The sequence below is a fragment of the mitochondrial genome of Phoca vitulina, assembly GCF_004348235.1.
Source record: "Phoca vitulina mitochondrion, complete genome".
NCBI classification, from domain to species: Eukaryota; Metazoa; Chordata; class Mammalia; order Carnivora; family Phocidae; genus Phoca; species Phoca vitulina.
The window spans coordinates 1-16,826 of record NC_001325.1 but is presented as its reverse complement, the minus strand read 5'-3'; the positions used below and the strand labels follow the sequence as shown (position 1 = coordinate 16,826).

General features: G+C 41.7%; 13 protein-coding genes across 13 annotated transcripts, besides 25 other annotated features; 1 reads left to right on the top strand and 12 right to left on the bottom strand. All coding sequences in view use genetic code 2, as the record gives it.

Moving 5' to 3' along the window:
- Positions 1-457: 457 nt before the first annotated feature.
- Positions 458-523, top strand: a tRNA (tRNA-Pro).
- A 1-nt stretch (position 524) lies between these two features.
- Positions 525-593, bottom strand: a tRNA (tRNA-Thr).
- CYTB (cytochrome b) lies at positions 594-1,733 on the bottom strand. The gene has a single exon. It carries the CDS (start codon positions 1,731-1,733, stop codon positions 594-596), a length of 1,140 nt encoding a protein of 379 aa, NP_006940.1.
- A 4-nt stretch (positions 1,734-1,737) lies between these two features.
- Positions 1,738-1,806, top strand: a tRNA (tRNA-Glu).
- ND6 (NADH dehydrogenase subunit 6) lies at positions 1,807-2,334 on the top strand. Its single transcript has one exon. The coding sequence runs from the start codon at positions 1,807-1,809 to the stop codon at positions 2,332-2,334; it is 528 nt and encodes a 175-aa protein (NP_006939.1).
- Positions 2,318-4,147, bottom strand: ND5 (NADH dehydrogenase subunit 5). Its single transcript has one exon. It carries the CDS (start codon positions 4,145-4,147, stop codon positions 2,318-2,320), a length of 1,830 nt encoding a protein of 609 aa, NP_006938.1.
- Positions 4,148-4,208, bottom strand: a tRNA (tRNA-Leu).
- Positions 4,209-4,267, bottom strand: a tRNA (tRNA-Ser).
- Positions 4,268-4,336, bottom strand: a tRNA (tRNA-His).
- Positions 4,337-5,714, bottom strand: ND4 (NADH dehydrogenase subunit 4). The gene has a single exon. A coding segment is annotated over exon 1 (1,378 nt).
- ND4L (NADH dehydrogenase subunit 4L) lies at positions 5,708-6,004 on the bottom strand. The gene has a single exon. The coding sequence runs from the start codon at positions 6,002-6,004 to the stop codon at positions 5,708-5,710; it is 297 nt and encodes a 98-aa protein (NP_006936.1).
- Positions 6,005-6,073, bottom strand: a tRNA (tRNA-Arg).
- Position 6,074: 1 nt separating this feature from the next.
- Positions 6,075-6,420, bottom strand: ND3 (NADH dehydrogenase subunit 3). The gene has a single exon. A coding segment is annotated over exon 1 (346 nt).
- Positions 6,421-6,488, bottom strand: a tRNA (tRNA-Gly).
- On the bottom strand, positions 6,489-7,272 carry COX3 (cytochrome c oxidase subunit III). Its single transcript has one exon. A coding segment is annotated over exon 1 (784 nt).
- Positions 7,272-7,952, bottom strand: ATP6 (ATP synthase F0 subunit 6). Its single transcript has one exon. It carries the CDS (start codon positions 7,950-7,952, stop codon positions 7,272-7,274), a length of 681 nt encoding a protein of 226 aa, NP_006933.1.
- On the bottom strand, positions 7,910-8,113 carry ATP8 (ATP synthase F0 subunit 8). The gene has a single exon. The coding sequence runs from the start codon at positions 8,111-8,113 to the stop codon at positions 7,910-7,912; it is 204 nt and encodes a 67-aa protein (NP_006932.1).
- A 1-nt stretch (position 8,114) lies between these two features.
- Positions 8,115-8,183, bottom strand: a tRNA (tRNA-Lys).
- Position 8,184: 1 nt separating this feature from the next.
- On the bottom strand, positions 8,185-8,868 carry COX2 (cytochrome c oxidase subunit II). The gene has a single exon. The coding sequence runs from the start codon at positions 8,866-8,868 to the stop codon at positions 8,185-8,187; it is 684 nt and encodes a 227-aa protein (NP_006931.1).
- Positions 8,869-8,935, bottom strand: a tRNA (tRNA-Asp).
- Positions 8,936-8,939: 4 nt separating this feature from the next.
- Positions 8,940-9,010, top strand: a tRNA (tRNA-Ser).
- On the bottom strand, positions 9,008-10,552 carry COX1 (cytochrome c oxidase subunit I). Its single transcript has one exon. The coding sequence runs from the start codon at positions 10,550-10,552 to the stop codon at positions 9,008-9,010; it is 1,545 nt and encodes a 514-aa protein (NP_006930.1).
- Position 10,553: 1 nt separating this feature from the next.
- Positions 10,554-10,621, top strand: a tRNA (tRNA-Tyr).
- Positions 10,622-10,688, top strand: a tRNA (tRNA-Cys).
- Positions 10,685-10,720: an origin of replication (origin L-strand replication).
- Positions 10,721-10,793, top strand: a tRNA (tRNA-Asn).
- Position 10,794: 1 nt separating this feature from the next.
- Positions 10,795-10,863, top strand: a tRNA (tRNA-Ala).
- A 10-nt stretch (positions 10,864-10,873) lies between these two features.
- Positions 10,874-10,940, bottom strand: a tRNA (tRNA-Trp).
- Positions 10,939-11,982, bottom strand: ND2 (NADH dehydrogenase subunit 2). The gene has a single exon. The coding sequence runs from the start codon at positions 11,980-11,982 to the stop codon at positions 10,939-10,941; it is 1,044 nt and encodes a 347-aa protein (NP_006929.1).
- Positions 11,983-12,052, bottom strand: a tRNA (tRNA-Met).
- Positions 12,053-12,125, top strand: a tRNA (tRNA-Gln).
- Positions 12,123-12,191, bottom strand: a tRNA (tRNA-Ile).
- On the bottom strand, positions 12,191-13,147 carry ND1 (NADH dehydrogenase subunit 1). Its single transcript has one exon. It carries the CDS (start codon positions 13,145-13,147, stop codon positions 12,191-12,193), a length of 957 nt encoding a protein of 318 aa, NP_006928.1.
- A 2-nt stretch (positions 13,148-13,149) lies between these two features.
- Positions 13,150-13,223, bottom strand: a tRNA (tRNA-Leu).
- Positions 13,224-14,788, bottom strand: an rRNA (l-rRNA).
- Positions 14,789-14,861, bottom strand: a tRNA (tRNA-Val).
- Positions 14,862-15,822, bottom strand: an rRNA (s-rRNA).
- Positions 15,823-15,892, bottom strand: a tRNA (tRNA-Phe).
- Between the last annotated feature and the right edge of the window lie 934 nt (positions 15,893-16,826).

The following is a 16,826-nucleotide window of genomic DNA, read 5'->3' as shown; positions in this document are numbered from 1 at the left end:
CCATCGAGATGTCCCATTTGAAGGGTTAGTAGGATTGAATTCTAGAGATTTCATGGCCCTGAAGTAAGAACCAGATGCCAGGTATAGTTCCAGTATAGAAACCCCCACATGTTATGGGCCCGGAGCGAGATCTAGGTACACGTTTCACAAGGGTTGCTGATTTCCCGAGGCATGGTGATTAAGGCTCGTGGACTAGGTGAAATGCGTTCATAACAGGTAATTATGCTTTAGAACTTGGTGTTACAATTATATGCCATATATGTAAAATCAACCACTTCATGTACATGCTTATATGCATGGGGCAAACCATTAATGCACGATATACATAGGGGGTCCGAGGATGGGGGGGGGCATGCAATGCACGAAGTACATAAGCCAGGTGCGTGAATACTGTGATAGCACAGTAAGGTGGTACTATTATATGAATTGAGGAGTGAAGGGGGGATTGGGTGGGTGTCAGGGAATAGTTTAATTAGAATGTCAGCTTTGGGTGCTGGTGGTGGGGTTGTTTACCTCTTCCTTGAGTCTTAGGGAGAGTTGTGTCCTCCATTTTTGGTTTACAAGACCAAGGTAATATAGTATACTACAAAGACTCTTCATTTTAGAATGTTATTTTCGATGATGCTGGCAATGGGTATGAGTACTAGGAGGATTGTAAAGTATAGGATTGAGGCTAGTTGACCAACGGTGATATAAGGGTGTTCGACTGGTTGTCCTCCGATTCATGTTAGTGTGAGTAGGTCTGCTACTAGGAATCAGAATAGGCATTGGCTGATGGGTCGGAATATTATTCCTCGTTGTTTTGATGTGTGGAGTAGGGGTATGATAGCGAGGACAAGAATGGAGAGTACTAGGGCTAGTACTCCTCCTAGTTTGTTGGGGATGGATCGTAAGATTGCGTAGGCAAATAGGAAGTACCATTCGGGTTTGATATGTGGTGGGGTGCTTAGGGGATTCGGAGGGATATAGTTGTCTGGGTCTCCTAACAGGTCGGGTGAGAATAGCACTAGTAGTGTTAGGACTAGAATGAGAAGTAGGGCCCCTAGGATATCTTTAATTGTATAGTACGGGTGGAATGGGATTTTGTCTGAGTCGGATATGATTCCGGAGGGGTTGTTTGATCCTGTTTCGTGTAGGAATAGTAGGTGGACTGCGTCTAGTGCTAATACTACGAATGGTAGGATGAAGTGGAAGGCGAAGAATCGTGTTAAGGTTGCTTTATCTACTGAAAATCCTCCTCAGATTCATTGTACAAGGTCGGTTCCGACATAGGGGATTGCTGATAGTAGATTGGTAATGACTGTTGCTCCTCAAAATGATATTTGTCCTCATGGTAGGACGTAGCCCATGAATGCTGTAGCTATGACGGTGAATAAGAGGATAATGCCGATGTTTCATGTCTCTGTGAATGTGTAGGAGCCGTAATACAGTCCTCGTCCTACATGCATGTATAGGCAGATGAAAAATATGGAAGCTCCATTTGCGTGAAGATAACGGATGATTCAGCCGTAGTTTACGTCTCGGCAGATGTGGGTTACTGATGAGAAGGCTGTGGTTGTGTCTGAGGTGTAGTGTATGGCTAGGAATAAGCCTGTTAAGATCTGCAGGATTAGGCAGATTCCGAGAAGAGATCCAAAGTTTCATCATGCCGAGATATTTGATGGTGTGGGTAGGTCGATGAATGAGTTGTTGATAATTTTTATTAGTGGATGGGTTTTTCGGATGTTGGTCATTAGTGTTCTCGTAGTTGAATTACAACGATGGCTTTTCATGTCATTGGTCATGGTTAGATTCCATGTGGGAATAATGATGACATATATTGTGTTTATTTTAAGTATTATTTTTGTTGTTAGTTTTGTGGGATTTTCTTCTAAGCCTTCTCCCATTTATGGTGGGCTTGTTTTGATTATTAGTGGAGCTGTTGGTTGCGGTATTGTGTTGAGTTTTGGAGGGTCTTTTTTAGGTCTAATAGTTTTTTTGATTTACTTGGGAGGCATGCTTGTTGTTTTTGGCTATACGACTGCTATGGCTATTGAGCAGTATCCTGAAGTCTGGGTCTCTAATAAGGCTGTGTTGGGTGCGTTTGTTATGGGTCTGTTGTCAGAGCTATTGCTTGCTTGTTATATTTTAAAGGATGATGAGGTTGATGTTGTATTTGAGTTTAATGGTATGGGTGATTGGGTGATTTATGATACAGGGGATTCTGGGTTTTTCAGTGAGGAGGCTATGGGTATTGCAGCCCTGTATAGTTATGGTACTTGGTTAGTTATTGTGACTGGGTGATCCCTTCTTACTGGAGTACTGGTGATCATGGAGGTTACTCGTGGGAATTAATTATTATTAGGGCTAGGATTAAGGTGATGATGAAGGAGAGGAAGTATAGTTTGATTAGGCCCTTCTGGTTGGAGATAGTGACTGATGATTTTATGTGAAAGTAAGAGATGGATTTTGGTAATGCACTCTCTAGTCAGATTGCATCTAGTAGTGTTGAGGCTAGTTTTTGGCTCGCTGATAAGTTTACTATCGGTATGTAACGGTGGATGATAGTGGGGAAGTATCCGAGGAGGCTAGAGAATTTGAATAGGTTTGATGGGTATTTGAGTTTAAGGCTTTGTGAAGTGAGGTTCAGTTCCAGTGCTAGGATGAAGCCTAGAAGTGTTACGGTCAAGGCTGTCAGTTTTAGGTAATAGGGCATGGTTATTTGTGGAGTGGAGGTGGGTGTGATGTTGTAGGAGATTAAGTACCCTGCAAAAATGCTTCCTAGTAGTAGGCGTTTAATGGAATTAATTAGGAGTGGGCTGTTCTCGTTGATTGTGATTATGGGGTTAAATCGAGGTTGCCCTAGGAGTGTGAAGAATATAATTCGAGTGCTGTAGGCTGCTGTTATGGATGTGGCGACGAGAGTCAGTAATAGGGCTCAGGCGTTGGTATACGACGTGTTGGCGGTTTCGATAATTAGGTCTTTGGAGTAGAATCCTGTGAGGAAGGGCATTCCTGTAAGCGCTAAGCTTCCTACAATTAATGAGGTAGTGGTGAATGGTAGTACTTTATATAAACCTCCCATTTTTCGGATATCTTGCTCATCGTTTAGGTTGTGAATGATAGATCCGGAGCATATGAATAATATAGCTTTGAAGAATGCGTGGGTGCAGATGTGTAGGAATGCCAGGTGTGGTTGGTTGATACCGATTGTGACGATTATGAGTCCTAGTTGGCTTGAGGTCGAGAATGCGATGATTTTCTTGATGTCGTTTTGGGTGAGTGCACAGATTGCCGTGAATAGAGTAGTGATAGCCCCTAGGCATAGGGTGGTTGTTTGTATTATCGTGTTGTGTTCTATTAGGGGGTGGAATCGAATTAGGAGGAAAACTCCTGCTACGACCATAGTACTAGAATGGAGTAGGGCGGATACTGGGGTAGGTCCTTCTATGGCTGAAGGCAGTCATGGGTGAAGTCCGAATTGAGCTGATTTCCCAGTTGCTGCTAGGAGGAGGCCTATAAGTGGTATATTTAGGTTGTTGTGGTGGGAAATAAAGATCTGTTGAAGTTCCCATGTGTTTAGGTTGATTAAGAATCATGCTATGGCTATGATAAAACCCACATCTCCAATGCGATTATAGAGGACTGCCTGGAGGGCGGCTGTATTTGCGTCGGTTCGTCCATGTCACCACCCGATGAGAAGAAATGATATGATACCCACTCCTTCTCAGCCGATGAATAGTTGGAATAGGTTGTTTGCGGTAACTAAAATCATCATGGTGATGAGAAATATTAGTAGGTATTTGAAGAATCGGTTGATGAAAGGATCTGAGTGTATGTATCATATTGAAAACTCTATAATGGATCATGTAACGAAAAGGGCCACAGGTACGAAAATTATGGAAAAATGGTCTAGTTTAAAGCTAAGTGTGAGTTTTATGGTTTGAATTGTTATTCAGTGTCAGTTTGAGATAATTATCTCCTGCCCTGAATAGATGAATATTGTTGTGGGGATCATGCTGATTATGAAGGCGTATGAAATGGTGGTTTTTACATATTGTGGGTAGAGCTTGTTTTTGTAGATTGACGTGCTGGTCAAGACGATTGGGAGTGTGAGTATGGATAGTGTTGTGATGATAGAGGAAGCGAATAAGTTAATTACTTTTATTTGGAGTTGCACCAATTTTTTGGTTCCTAAGACCAATGGATTACTTCTATCCTTTAAAAGTTGAAAAAGCCACGTTTTTATACGTGGGGGCATGAATTAGCAGTTCTTGCATTCTTTTTCGGTAAATAAAAAGGTTCGAGCTTTTGTCATTAGATTCACAATCTAATATCTTTTTTAGACTATATTTACAGTAGATAGGTCCTAGAATGATTTTGGGGTTGAGTGATAGTAGTAGTAGGGGCATTAGGTGTAGCGTTATTAGGGCGTTTTCTCGTGTGAATGAGGGTTTGATGTTTTTGATGTGATAGGTATATTTGCCGCGTTGTGTGGTAGTTAGTATGTATAGTGAGTATAGGGCGGTAATGATGATGTTGGTTCCTATTAGGATAATAGTAATGTTGGATCATGAAAATGAGGCTATTACTACGAATAGCTCTCCAATTAGATTGATGGTGGGTGGAAGTGCCAGGTTGGTAAGACTTGCCAATAGCCATCAGGCTGCTATTAAGGGAAGGAGCACTTGCAGTCCGCGTGCGAGAATTATAGTTCGACTATGGGTGCGTTCGTAGTTGGAGTTGGCTAGGCAGAACAGTATGGATGATGTTAAACCGTGGGCGATTATTAGGGCTGTTGCTCCCATGTAACTTCATGGCGTTTGGATGAGAATTGCTATGATGACTAGGGCTATGTGGCTTACGGAGGAATATGCAATTAGGGATTTTAGGTCTGTTTGGCGTAAGCAGATGGAGCTAGTTATGATTATGCCTCATAATGATAGTATTATGAAGGGGTATGCCATGAAGTTTGTTAGTGGGCTTAGAAGTACTGTAATTCGTATCATGCCATAGCCCCCTAGTTTTAGGAGCACTGCGGCTAGTACTATGGACCCAGCGATGGGTGCTTCTACGTGGGCTTTGGGCAGTCATAGGTGGAGGCCGTATAGGGGTATTTTTACCATGAATGCCATCATACATGCTAGTCATAGGAGGGTGTTAGATCAGGAGCTTGGTAGGGGTTGGGCTCAGAGTTGGATTATTAGGAAGTTTAATGTACCTATATTGTTTTGGATGAATAGTAGGGCTACTAGCAGGGGCAAGGATCCTACTAGAGTGTAAAATAGGAAGTACGTTCCTGCATTTAGGCGTTCTGTCTGGTTTCCCCATCGGGTAATAATAATTAGAGTAGGTACTAGGGTTGCTTCAAATAAAATGTAAAATATGATTAATTCTGTAGCGGTAAATGTTATGATTAGGAATAGTTGTAGTAGGATTAGTATTGTAATATAAAGTTTTTTCCGGGTTAGTGGCTCTTTTGATAGGTGAAATTGGCTAGCTATAAGTATCAGGGGTAGCAGTCATGTTGTGAGTGCTAACAGGGGAGCTGATAGAGAGTCTGTGAAGAATAGTAGGGACAGGCTTATGCAATTGTCACCGAGTTGATTTAGGAAGGATAGGCTGATAAGGCTGATTAGTAGGCTATAGGCTGTCGTGTTGATTCAGATCATGTTAGGTTTTGATATTCACGTCAGGGGTATGAGTATTATGGTGGGGATAATGATTTTTAGCATTGTAGGAGGTTCAGATTTTGTACGTAGTCGGTTCCGTATGTGTTGGACACTATTACCAGGAGTGACAGTCCTAGGGCTGCTTCACAAGCAGCGAAGACGAGAAGAATAATGGGGGCTATGCTAGCTAGTGTAAAATGGTTATTCAGGATTGTTACTGTTATTATTACAAATAATGATAGTATCATACCTTCTAGGCAGAGTAGGGAGGATATCAGGTGGGATCGATATATAAGTAGTCCTATAAGAGATATAATGAAGGCCAAGAAGATGTTGGCATATACTATGGACATTTGATAATTATGATATAAGTCATAATCTAATGAGTCGAAATCATTTGTTTTGGGTTAAACTAATTATCATATTCTGTTCATTCTAGTCCCTTTTCAGTTCATTCGTAGGCCAGGCTTGCGGCTAGAAGAGAGATGAGTAGTAGTGCTATGGTAAGTATGGTGGTTAGGTTATCTGTGTGCGATGCTCATGGAAGTGGAAGGAGTAGGGCAATTTCTAGGTCGAATAGTAGAAATGTGATGGCTACTAGAAAGAATTTTATGGAGAAGGGTAGGCGTGCTGATCCTATGGGGTCAAATCCACATTCGTAGGGGCTGGCTTTTTCTGAGTATGTATTTAGCTGAGGGAGTCAGAATGCAATTAGTACGAGTAGAGAGGCCAGGGCTGTGTTGGTAAATAGGGTTAGTGCTATGTTTATTGCTTCTTTCTGGATTTAACCAGAGCTGGTTGATTGGAAGTCAACTATACTAATTATACTAAGGAAGCAAGATCCTCATCAATAGATAGATACGTATAGGAACAGTCATACTACGTCCACGAAATGTCAGTATCAGGCGGCGGCTTCAAAGCCGAAATGGTGGTTAGATGTGAAGTGAAATTTTAGCTGTCGTACGAAGCATACAATTAAGAAAGTTGAGCCGATGATTACGTGCAGTCCATGGAATCCTGTTGCCATGAAGAAGGTAGAACCATAGATTCCATCGGAAATTGTGAAAGGAGTTTCATAGTATTCTGAGGCTTGTAATAATGTGAAGTAAATGCCTAGGGAGATGGTAATGAATAGTGCTTGAAGTATGTGCTTGCGGTTTCCTTCTATTAGGCTATGGTGAGCTCAGGTAATTGATACTCCTGAGGCTAAAAGGACAGAAGTATTTAGAAGTGGGACTTCTATAGGGTTTAGAGGGGTAATACCTGTGGGTGGTCAGCATCCTCCCAGCTCGGGGGTGGGTGCTAGGCTGGAGTGGTAAAAGGCTCAGAAGAAACCGGCGAAGAAGAACACTTCTGATACGATGAAGAGGATCATACCATATCGCAAGCCTTTTTGGACGATTGGAGTATGGTGACCTTGGAATGTACTTTCTCGGACAATATCTCGTCATCATTGGTATATAGTCAGGGTGTTGGTAGTGAGGCCTAGCATTAGTAGGTATATTGAGTTAAAGTGGAATCACATGATTAGGCCGGATGTTATGAGAAGGGCTGAAAGGGCTCCTGTTAGGGGTCATGGGCTGGGGTTGACTATATGGTATGCATGGGTTTGGTGGGTCATTAGGTATTGTCATGTAGATATAAGCTTACTAGCAGTGTGAAGACATAGGCTTGAATGAGGGCTACAGCAAATTCAAGGATAGTGAGTAGGATAAGGATAGTGAAAGTAATGAATGCTGTGGCGGTGCTAATGTCTATAAGGGCGAGGGTAGCTCCTCCGATTAGGTGAATTAGTAGGTGACCTGCAGTAATATTAGCCGTCAGTCGTACGGCTAAAGCTATGGGTTGAATAAATAGGCTAATAGTTTCGATGATCACTAGTATTGGAATGAGGGGTAGAGGTGTTCCTTGGGGTAGGAAGTGGGCTAGGGATGCTTTTGTTTTGTGTCGAAAACCTGTGATGACTGTTCCTGCTCATAGGGGGATAGCCATTCCTAGGTTTATGGATAGTTGGGTGGTAGGGGTGAATGAGTGTGGTAGGAGGCCTAGCAGGTTAGTGGATCCAATAAATAGAATAAGTGAAATAAGTATGAGTGCTCATGTCTGTCCTTTACGGTTATGGATTGATAACATTTGTTTTGATGTTAGTTGGATTAATCATTGTTGAATTGAGGCGAGGCGATTATTGATTAGTCGGTCAGGAGATGGAAATAGGATGCTTGGGAATAGGACAATTAGGATTACGATAGGAAGACCTATTATTGTAGGGGTAGCGAAAGAGGCGAATAGATTTTCGTTCATTTTTCTTCTCAGGGCGCACTGTTTTTTAATAGCGGCGTGTGTTTTGGTTCTGGGTTTGTTGGGAAGTAGTGTTTAGAGACTTTTAGTTGAAACGTGATGAATAAAGTTAGGATTATGGATAAGATTATAATGAGTCAAGTTGATGTATCTAACTGTGGCATTTCATTAAGGAGAGATTAGAGGACTCTCAGTCTTTAACTTAAAAGGTTAATGCTATATAGCTTCTTAATGATTAAAGCATTGAGGTAGATCATTTCTCGAAGTGGGATAGTGGGACCAATTCGAGGACAATAGGTATGAAGCTGTGGTTTGAACCACAGATTTCTGAGCATTGACCGTAGTACAGTCCTGGTCGTATGGTTATTAGGGTTGTTTGGTTTAGTCGTCCTGGGATAGCATCAGTTTTTAGTCCTAGGGACGGTACGGCTCATGAGTGGAGTACATCTTCTGATGAGATTAGTATGCGGATTGTTATTTCTATTGGGAGGACTACTCGATTGTCTACTTCTAGCAGTCGTAGTTCTCCGGGCTTTAGTTCTTGTGTGGGGATCATATATGAGTCAAAGTTCAGGTCTTCGTAGTCTGTGTACTCATAGCTTCAGTATCACTGATGTCCTATAGTTTTTACGGTCAAGGAAGGGTTATTGATCTCGTCCATTATGTAGAGGATTCGTAATGATGGTAGGGCAATGAGAATTAAAATGATAGCGGGTAGGATCGTTCACACCGTTTCCACTTCTTGTGCGTCTATTGTACTTGTGTGGGTGAGTTTCGTGGTTAGTATAAGTGAGATAATGTAGAGTACTAATGAGCTAATTAGGAACACAATTATTAATGTGTGGTCATGGAAGTGTAGTAACTCCTCTATAATGGGAGAGGTTGCATCTTGTAGGCCTATTTGTAGGGGGTATGCCATGGAGGCATAAAGGGTTTCCACCTATAATTTAACTTTGACAAAGTTATGTAATTTTTACTAATGCCTCCTAATTGAGAAAGACATAAGGGTTATGGTGTTGGCTTGAAACCAGTTTCAGAGGGTTCGACTCCTTCCTTTCTTATTTTAGTACGACGTAGGTGGGCTCTTCAAATGTGTGGTAAGGAGGGGGACATCCATGCAGTCATTCGATATTAGTTGTAGTTAATTCAACTGCCGCTACTTCTCGCTTGGATGCGAAAGCTTCTCAGATTATGAATACTATTAATATCACTGCTGTAAGTGAAATGAATGAGCCCATGGAGGAGACTGTATTTCATGTCGTGTAGGCGTCTGGGTAGTCGGAGTATCGCCGAGGTATTCCTGATAGACCTAGGAAGTGTTGGGGAAAGAATGTTATGTTGACTCCTACGAATATGATTGTGAAGTGAATTTTTGCTCAAGTGTCGTCGAGTATATAGCCTGAGAATAGGGGGAATCAATGGACGAATCCACCCATAATAGCGAATACTGCTCCTATTGATAAAACATAATGGAAATGTGCTACCACATAGTATGTGTCATGAAGGACAATGTCTAGTGATGAGTTGGCTAGTACGATACCTGTGAGGCCCCCTACCGTAAATAGGAAGATAAAGCCCAGGGCTCATAATATGGCTGGAGACCATTTGATATTGCCCCCATGAAGGGTAGCTAGTCAGCTGAATACCTTAACTCCCGTTGGAATTGCAATAATTATAGTGGCTGAAGTGAAGTATGCTCGTGTGTCGACGTCCATCCCTACAGTAAATATATGGTGGGCTCATACAATGAAGCCCAGGAAGCCGATGGACATTATTGCTCAAACTATTCCTATATAACCAAAAGGTTCTTTTTTTCCTGAATAGTAGGTAACGATGTGTGAGATTATTCCGAATCCTGGTAGGATTAGAATATACACCTCAGGATGTCCGAAGAATCAGAACAGATGTTGATACAGGATAGGATCACCTCCTCCGGCAGGGTCGAAGAATGTTGTATTCAGGTTTCGGTCTGTGAGTAGCATGGTGATGCCAGCTGCCAGGACTGGTAGTGACAATAGTAGGAGCACCGCTGTGATTAATACGGATCATACGAACAGTGGAGTTTGGTATTGAGACATTGCAGGGGGTTTTATATTAATGATGGTAGTGATGAAGTTGATAGCTCCAAGAATAGATGATACACCTGCCAAGTGGAGCGAGAAAATTGTTAGATCTACAGAGGCTCCTGCATGAGCCAGGTTCCCAGCTAGGGGAGGATAAACGGTTCACCCGGTTCCGGCACCTGCTTCTACTATAGAGGAGGCCAGTAGTAGTAGGAAGGACGGTGGTAAAAGTCAGAAACTTATGTTATTTATTCGGGGGAATGCTATATCAGGAGCTCCAATTATTAGGGGCACCAGTCAGTTCCCAAAGCCGCCAATTATGATGGGCATTACCATGAAGAAAATTATTACGAATGCATGGGCGGTGACAATTACGTTGTAAATTTGGTCATCTCCTAGTAGGGCGCCAGGTTGTCCTAGTTCTGCGCGGATTAAGAGACTGAGGGCGGTGCCTACTATTCCAGCTCATGCGCCAAACAGCAAATAAAGAGTGCCGATATCCTTATGATTTGTGGAAAATAACCATCGATTTATGAACATAGGTAAAATGGCTGATAAGAGCATTAGACTGTAAATCTAATTATGGGGGTTTGAGTCTCCCTTTTACCAAGTCCTGTGGTGAATGTCACGTTGAATTGCAAATTCAAAGAAGCAGCTTCAACCCTGCCGGGGCTTCTCCCGCCTTTTTTCCCTACGCGGCGGGAGAAGTAGATTGAAGCCAGTTGACTAGGGTTTTTAGCTGTTAACTAAAGTTTCGTGGGATAGAGGCCCACCGATCTAGTAAGGGCTTAGCTTAATTAAAGTAGTTGATTTGCATTCAGTTGATGTAAGATAGAGTCTTGCAGTCCTTAGGTCGATTTACAGAGATTAAGTTAGTAGTACTTACTTAGGGCTTTGAAGGCCCTTGGTCTTTTTAGCCTAAATCTCTATTCTAAGATGGATATTATTGGGGTTATGGGGAGTAGTATGGTTGAGATGATGATTAGTGGTGGTAGGAGGATGATTTTTTTTGCACTTTCGAACTGTCATTTTATTTTTATGTTGTTTACTGAGGGGAATATGGTTAGTGCTGTGCTGTAGGATAAGCGTATGTAGAAGTATAGGTTCAATAGTGCTGTGATGGCCATGAATGTTGGTAGAATAATTATATCGTTTTTTGTTAGTTCTTGAATGATTATTCATTTGGGTGCAAAGCCTGATAGGGGTGGGAGGCCTCCTAGCGATATTATTAGTATTAGGATCAGCGATGTCATGAGCGGTAGTTTATTTCATGTGTTCGATAGTGATAGTGTCGTTGTGGATGAGTTGTGCATAAATAGTATGAATGTGCTTAGGGTTATTGTAATGTAGATTGTGAGGTTTAGGACTATTAGGGTAGGGTTGTATGTTAGGATGACAGTTATTCATCCTATATGGGCGATTGATGAGTAGGCTAGGATTTTTCGGAGTTGGGTTTGATTTAGTCCTCCTCAGCCTCCGATCAGTACGGATGCGATTGCTATGGTAATTAATAGTTTGGGGTTAATGGATGGTGAAATTTGATAGAGAACGGATAGTGGTGCAATTTTTTGTCATGTGAGTAGAATTATGCCTGAAGATAGTGAGATTCCTTGTGTCACTTCGGGCACTCAGAAGTGGAAAGGAGCTATGCCGAGTTTTATTGTTAGAGCAATGGTTACTAGGCCTGATGCGATAGGGTTGGGGATTTTTGAGATTGTTCATTCTCCTGAGAATATTAGGTTGATAATAATGCCTATTATTAGGAGTATAGATGCGGTAGCCTGTGTTAGGAAATATTTTGTGGATGCTTCTGTAGCTCGTGGGGTATGGTTTTTTATCAGGATTGGGATAATCGCTAGTATGTTTATTTCAAAGCCAATTCAGGTCAGTAGCCAATGGGAGCTCGTGAGGACGATTATGGTCCCTGATATAACGGTTGATATAATGATGATGAGAATAGGGGGTTTTATTAGTACGGGAAGGGGATAAACCAACATTTTCGGGGTATGGGCCCGATAGCTTATTTAGCTGACCTTACTTTAGAATATGGTGTATTTGGGTAGCACGGAGATTTTTGAATTCTTAGGATTAGGTTCGATTCCTATTGTTCTAGAAATAAGAGGGTTTTAACCTCTATTATTTACTCTATCAAAGTAACTCTTTTGTCAGACATATTTCTTATGTTTGAGGGGGAATGCTTGCTGAGGTGATGGGTAGGGTTACATGTCATATACATAGGGCTAGTGTAAGGGGTAGGAAGTTTTTTCATAGAAGATGTATTAGTTGGTCGTATCGGAATCGTGGGTATGATGCCCGGATCCATAGGAATAGAATTGTCAGTGCCAGGGTTTTTACGGTAAAGTTGATAACATATAGTTCAGGTATATATGGGTTGTGAAATGCTCCGAAGAATAAGAGGGTTGTGAAGATGTTTATTATGATGATGTTAGCGTATTCTGCTAAGAAGAACATAGCGAATGGGCCTGCTGCGTATTCTACGTTGAATCCTGAAACAAGTTCTGATTCTCCTTCTGTGAGGTCAAATGGGGCACGGTTGGTTTCTGCTAGGGTGGAGATAAATCATATTATGGCTAGTGGTCACGCGGGGAAGATTAGTCACAAGTGTTCTTGAGTAATGATTAGTGTGGATAGGGTGAAGGATCCGTTTATTAGTAAGACTGATAGAAGGATAATGGCTAGGGTTACTTCGTATGAGATTGTTTGGGCTACGGCTCGTAAGGCTCCGATTAGGGCGTATTTTGAGTTTGAGGCCCATCCGGATCATAAGATTGAGTAGACAGCTAGGCTTGATATTGCTAGTATGAATAACACTCCTAGGTTTATGTTGATGAGGGGGTATGGTATGGGCAGGGGGACTCATATAGTTAGGGCTAGGGCTAAGGCTAGAATAGGGGCCATAATGAATATGGTTGTGGAAGATGTTAGTGGTCGTAGGGGCTCTTTGGTGAATAGTTTTACGGCGTCTGCGATGGGTTGTAGGAGTCCGTAGGGTCCTACGATGTTGGGTCCTTTTCGGAGTTGTATGTAGCCTAGTACTTTCCGTTCTACTAATGTTAGGAAAGCTACGGCGAGGAGAATTGGGATAATTAGTGAGATGATATTAATTATAAACATAGTGTTAGGGAGAGGAGTTGAACCTCTGAAGATAAAGGTTTAAGTTTTATGCAATTGCCGGCTCTGCCACCCTAACAAGTCCTGTTTCTTGGACTCATGGGGGATTAGACTGGTTAGATTGAGATTATATCATCTATTAGTCTTAAGGCGCCTGTGTTGAGGTGGGCCTTGTTTCTCTTGTCCTTTCGTACTGGGAGGAACTGGTTAATAGATAGAAACCGACCTGGATTACTCCGGTCTGAACTCAGATCACGTAGGACTTTAATCGTTGAACAAACGAACCCTTAATAGCTGCTGCACCATTAGGATGTCCTGATCCAACATCGAGGTCGTAAACCCTATTGTCGATATGGACTCTCAAACAGGATTGCGCTGTTATCCCTAGGGTAACTTGTTCCGTTGATCAAAAATTTTTGGATCAATTAGTGATGTGGCACTTTGACTGGTTTGTCTTAGTTTATATCACTCGGAGGTTGTTTTGTTCTCCGAGGTCACCCCAACCTAAATTGCTAACTCATTGTAGAAGTTTTTATTCCCTGTTGGTTGACTGGATTTGCTCTGTTGAGTTAGTTAATTAAAGCTCCATAGGGTCTTCTCGTCTTATTATTTTATTCCCGCCTCTTCACGGGAAGGTCAATTTCACTGATTGGAAGTAAGAGACAGTTAAACCCTCGTGTGGCCGTTCATACAAGTCCTTATTTATAGAACAAATGATTATGCTACCTTTGCACGGTCAGGATACCGCGGCCGTTTAACTTACGTCACTGGGCAGGCAGTGCCTCCAATACTAGTAATGCTGGAGGTGATGTTTTTGGTAAACAGGCGGGGTTTGTGTTTGCCGAGTTCCTTTTACTTCTTTTAATCTTTCCTTGGCTGCATTCCTGTGTTGGCTTAACAATTAGTTTGATAGGTGTATTAATTGGTTAGTTAATTTTATCTTGTTGTTAACTATCAGTGGATATCCGTTTCGGTTATAAGTTTATGCAAGGAGAAAAGGTTTCTTGTTACTCATATTAGCATTGTTTCTTCTATAATTGAATAGATTGACCCAGTAGTACGTTAGGAGTTGTTTTGAGTTCTTTTGGTATTATGTTGATTAAATTGTTGAGCTTTAACGCTTTCTTAATTGATGGCTGCTTTTAGGCCTACTATGGTCTTATTTATGTTTACTCTCTAAGTAAGGTTGTATCCTTGATCTAAAAAGCTGTACCTTTTTAGATTATATTTTAAGCTTACATTAAAATTCTTGGGGTTTTAGGTAAGTTTAAAGTTGAACTGAAATTCTATTCTGGGTAACCAGCTATCACCAGGCTCGTTAGGCTTTTCACCTCTACCTGCAAATCTTCTCACTATTTTGCCACATAGATGAGTTCATCCCAGGGGATTGTTCGTAGGTAGCTCGTCTGGTTTCGGGGGGCTTAGCTTAAGTTCTCTTTGTTAAGTTGTTCTAGCTAACTCATTATGCAAAAGGTAGAAGGGGTAATCTTTGCTATTTTTTACTTTGAACTCTCTTTCATCTTTCCCTTGCGGTACTGTCTCTATAGCTCCAGTTAAAATTTCTATCTCCTATACTTTAATGTATGACTAAATGTTTTGTTTGATGTTTGCTTTGTAGTTTAGTTGTTTGTTATTTGGGCTAGCTTTAGTTCAAAGTGGTCATTGGGTGTGAAATCTTCTGGGTGTAAGCCAGACGCTTTGTTTAAGCTACACTTTGGTTTATCCAAGCACACTTTCCAGTATGCTTACCTTGTTACGACTTATCTCCTCTGTATGTTTTGTGTTGGTTTTATGTAGCTTGTAGAGTTTATTTGAGGAGGGTGACGGGCGGTGTGTGCGTGCTTCATGGCCCGGTTCAGCTAAGCTCTCTATTCTTAGCTTACTACTAAATCCACCTTTAGTTTGTTAATTTCATAAAAACTTTCGTATGATTGTTCTTATTTAGAAAATGTAGCCCATTTCTTCCCATTCCATAGGTTACACCTTGACCTAACTTTTTTATGTAGCGATTATTGTGCTTACTTTTGTTCCTTTTAAGGGTTTGCTGAAGATGGCGGTATATAGACTGTATTAGCAAGGAATGGTGAGGTTTATCGGGGTTTATCGATTACAGAACAGGCTCCTCTAGAGGGGTGTGAAGCACCGCCAAGTCCTTTGAGTTTTAAGCTGTTGCTAGTAGTTCTCTGGCGAATAATTTTGTTACGTGAATTATTTATGTTTAGGGCTAAGCATAGTGGGGTATCTAATCCCAGTTTGGATCTTAGCTATCGTGCAGTCAGAATTAGTAAAGTCACTTTCGTGGTCTATTTTATGTTAACGGTAGCTTTTTACGGCTTGGTTAGGTTTTAGCTTTAGTGTGGGTTGATCTTTAACACGCTTTACGCCGAGGGCCTATTAGTTTGGGTTAATCGTATGACCGCGGTGGCTGGCACGAAATTTACCAACCCTGGAGGTTTAATATAGCTTAGTCAAACTTTCGTTCATAGCTTAATTTTTATTACTGCTGTATCCCGTGGGGGTGTGGTTGAGCAAGGCGTTGTAAGCTACTTGTTTAGTGTGCTTGATACCTGCTCCTTTTAATCGGTTATTGGGATTTGGAGGGCATTTTCACCGGGGCGCGGAGGCTTGCATGTATAATCTTATTAAAAACTAATAGGAAGGCCAGGACCAAACCTTTGTGTTTATGGAGCCTTGTGGCTCATCTAGGCATTTTCAGTGCCTTGCTTTGGTTTATTAAGCTACATTAACCAGTGGCGTGTGACTTGTTTCTGTTGGTATGAGGTTAATAAGTCAATAGGGGGGTATTAGAGATGAAAAACGTTCATCTATAGATAGATTCAAAATTAAAGTGTTATGCCCGTGTTTTAGTAGTCTGTTACTTAGGTTGGTTGGTTATACTAAGTTTAGATGTACTGGCTTCAATTGTGTATTATATGTATCTAGCTCTGTTTTTGGGGTTTGGCAGAGCAATAGTAGGTGCATTGTATACTCGTTGGAGTTAACGGGGGGTAAGGGGGGTTTGTTCTAGCTAACTTTGTATCTATTTAACGTAACGTACATGTACTTATGTGTACGTGTACGTGTACGTGTACGTGTACGTGTGTACGTGTACGTGTGTACGTGTGTACGTGTACGTGTACGTGTACGTGTACGTGTACGTGTACGTGTACGTGTACGTGTACGTGTACGTGTACGTGTACGTGTACGTGTACGTGTACGTGTACGTGTACGTGCGTACGTGTACGTGTACGTGTACGTGTACGTGCGTACGTGTGTACGTGTACGTGTACGTGTACGTGCGTGTGTGTACGTGTACGTGTACGTGTACGTGTACGTGCGTGTGTGTACGTGTACGTGCGTACGTGTGTACGTGTACGTGCGTACGTGTGTACGTGTACGTGCGTACGTGTGTACGTGTACGTGCGTACGTGTGTACGTGTACGTGCGTACGTGTGTACGTGTACGTAACGTAACTATGTCCCGCTACCATTGACTAAAATGCGCCTCATGGTTGTATGATGTTGGTAAATGATATTAATTAAGTCCAGCTACAAGTTATTTGACTGCGTCGAGACCTTTACGGTCATAGCTGAGTGATACCGCTTTCCCCCCTAAAAATTTAAAAGATACCAAATGCATGACACCACAGTTATGTGTGATCATGGGCTGATTAGTCATTAGT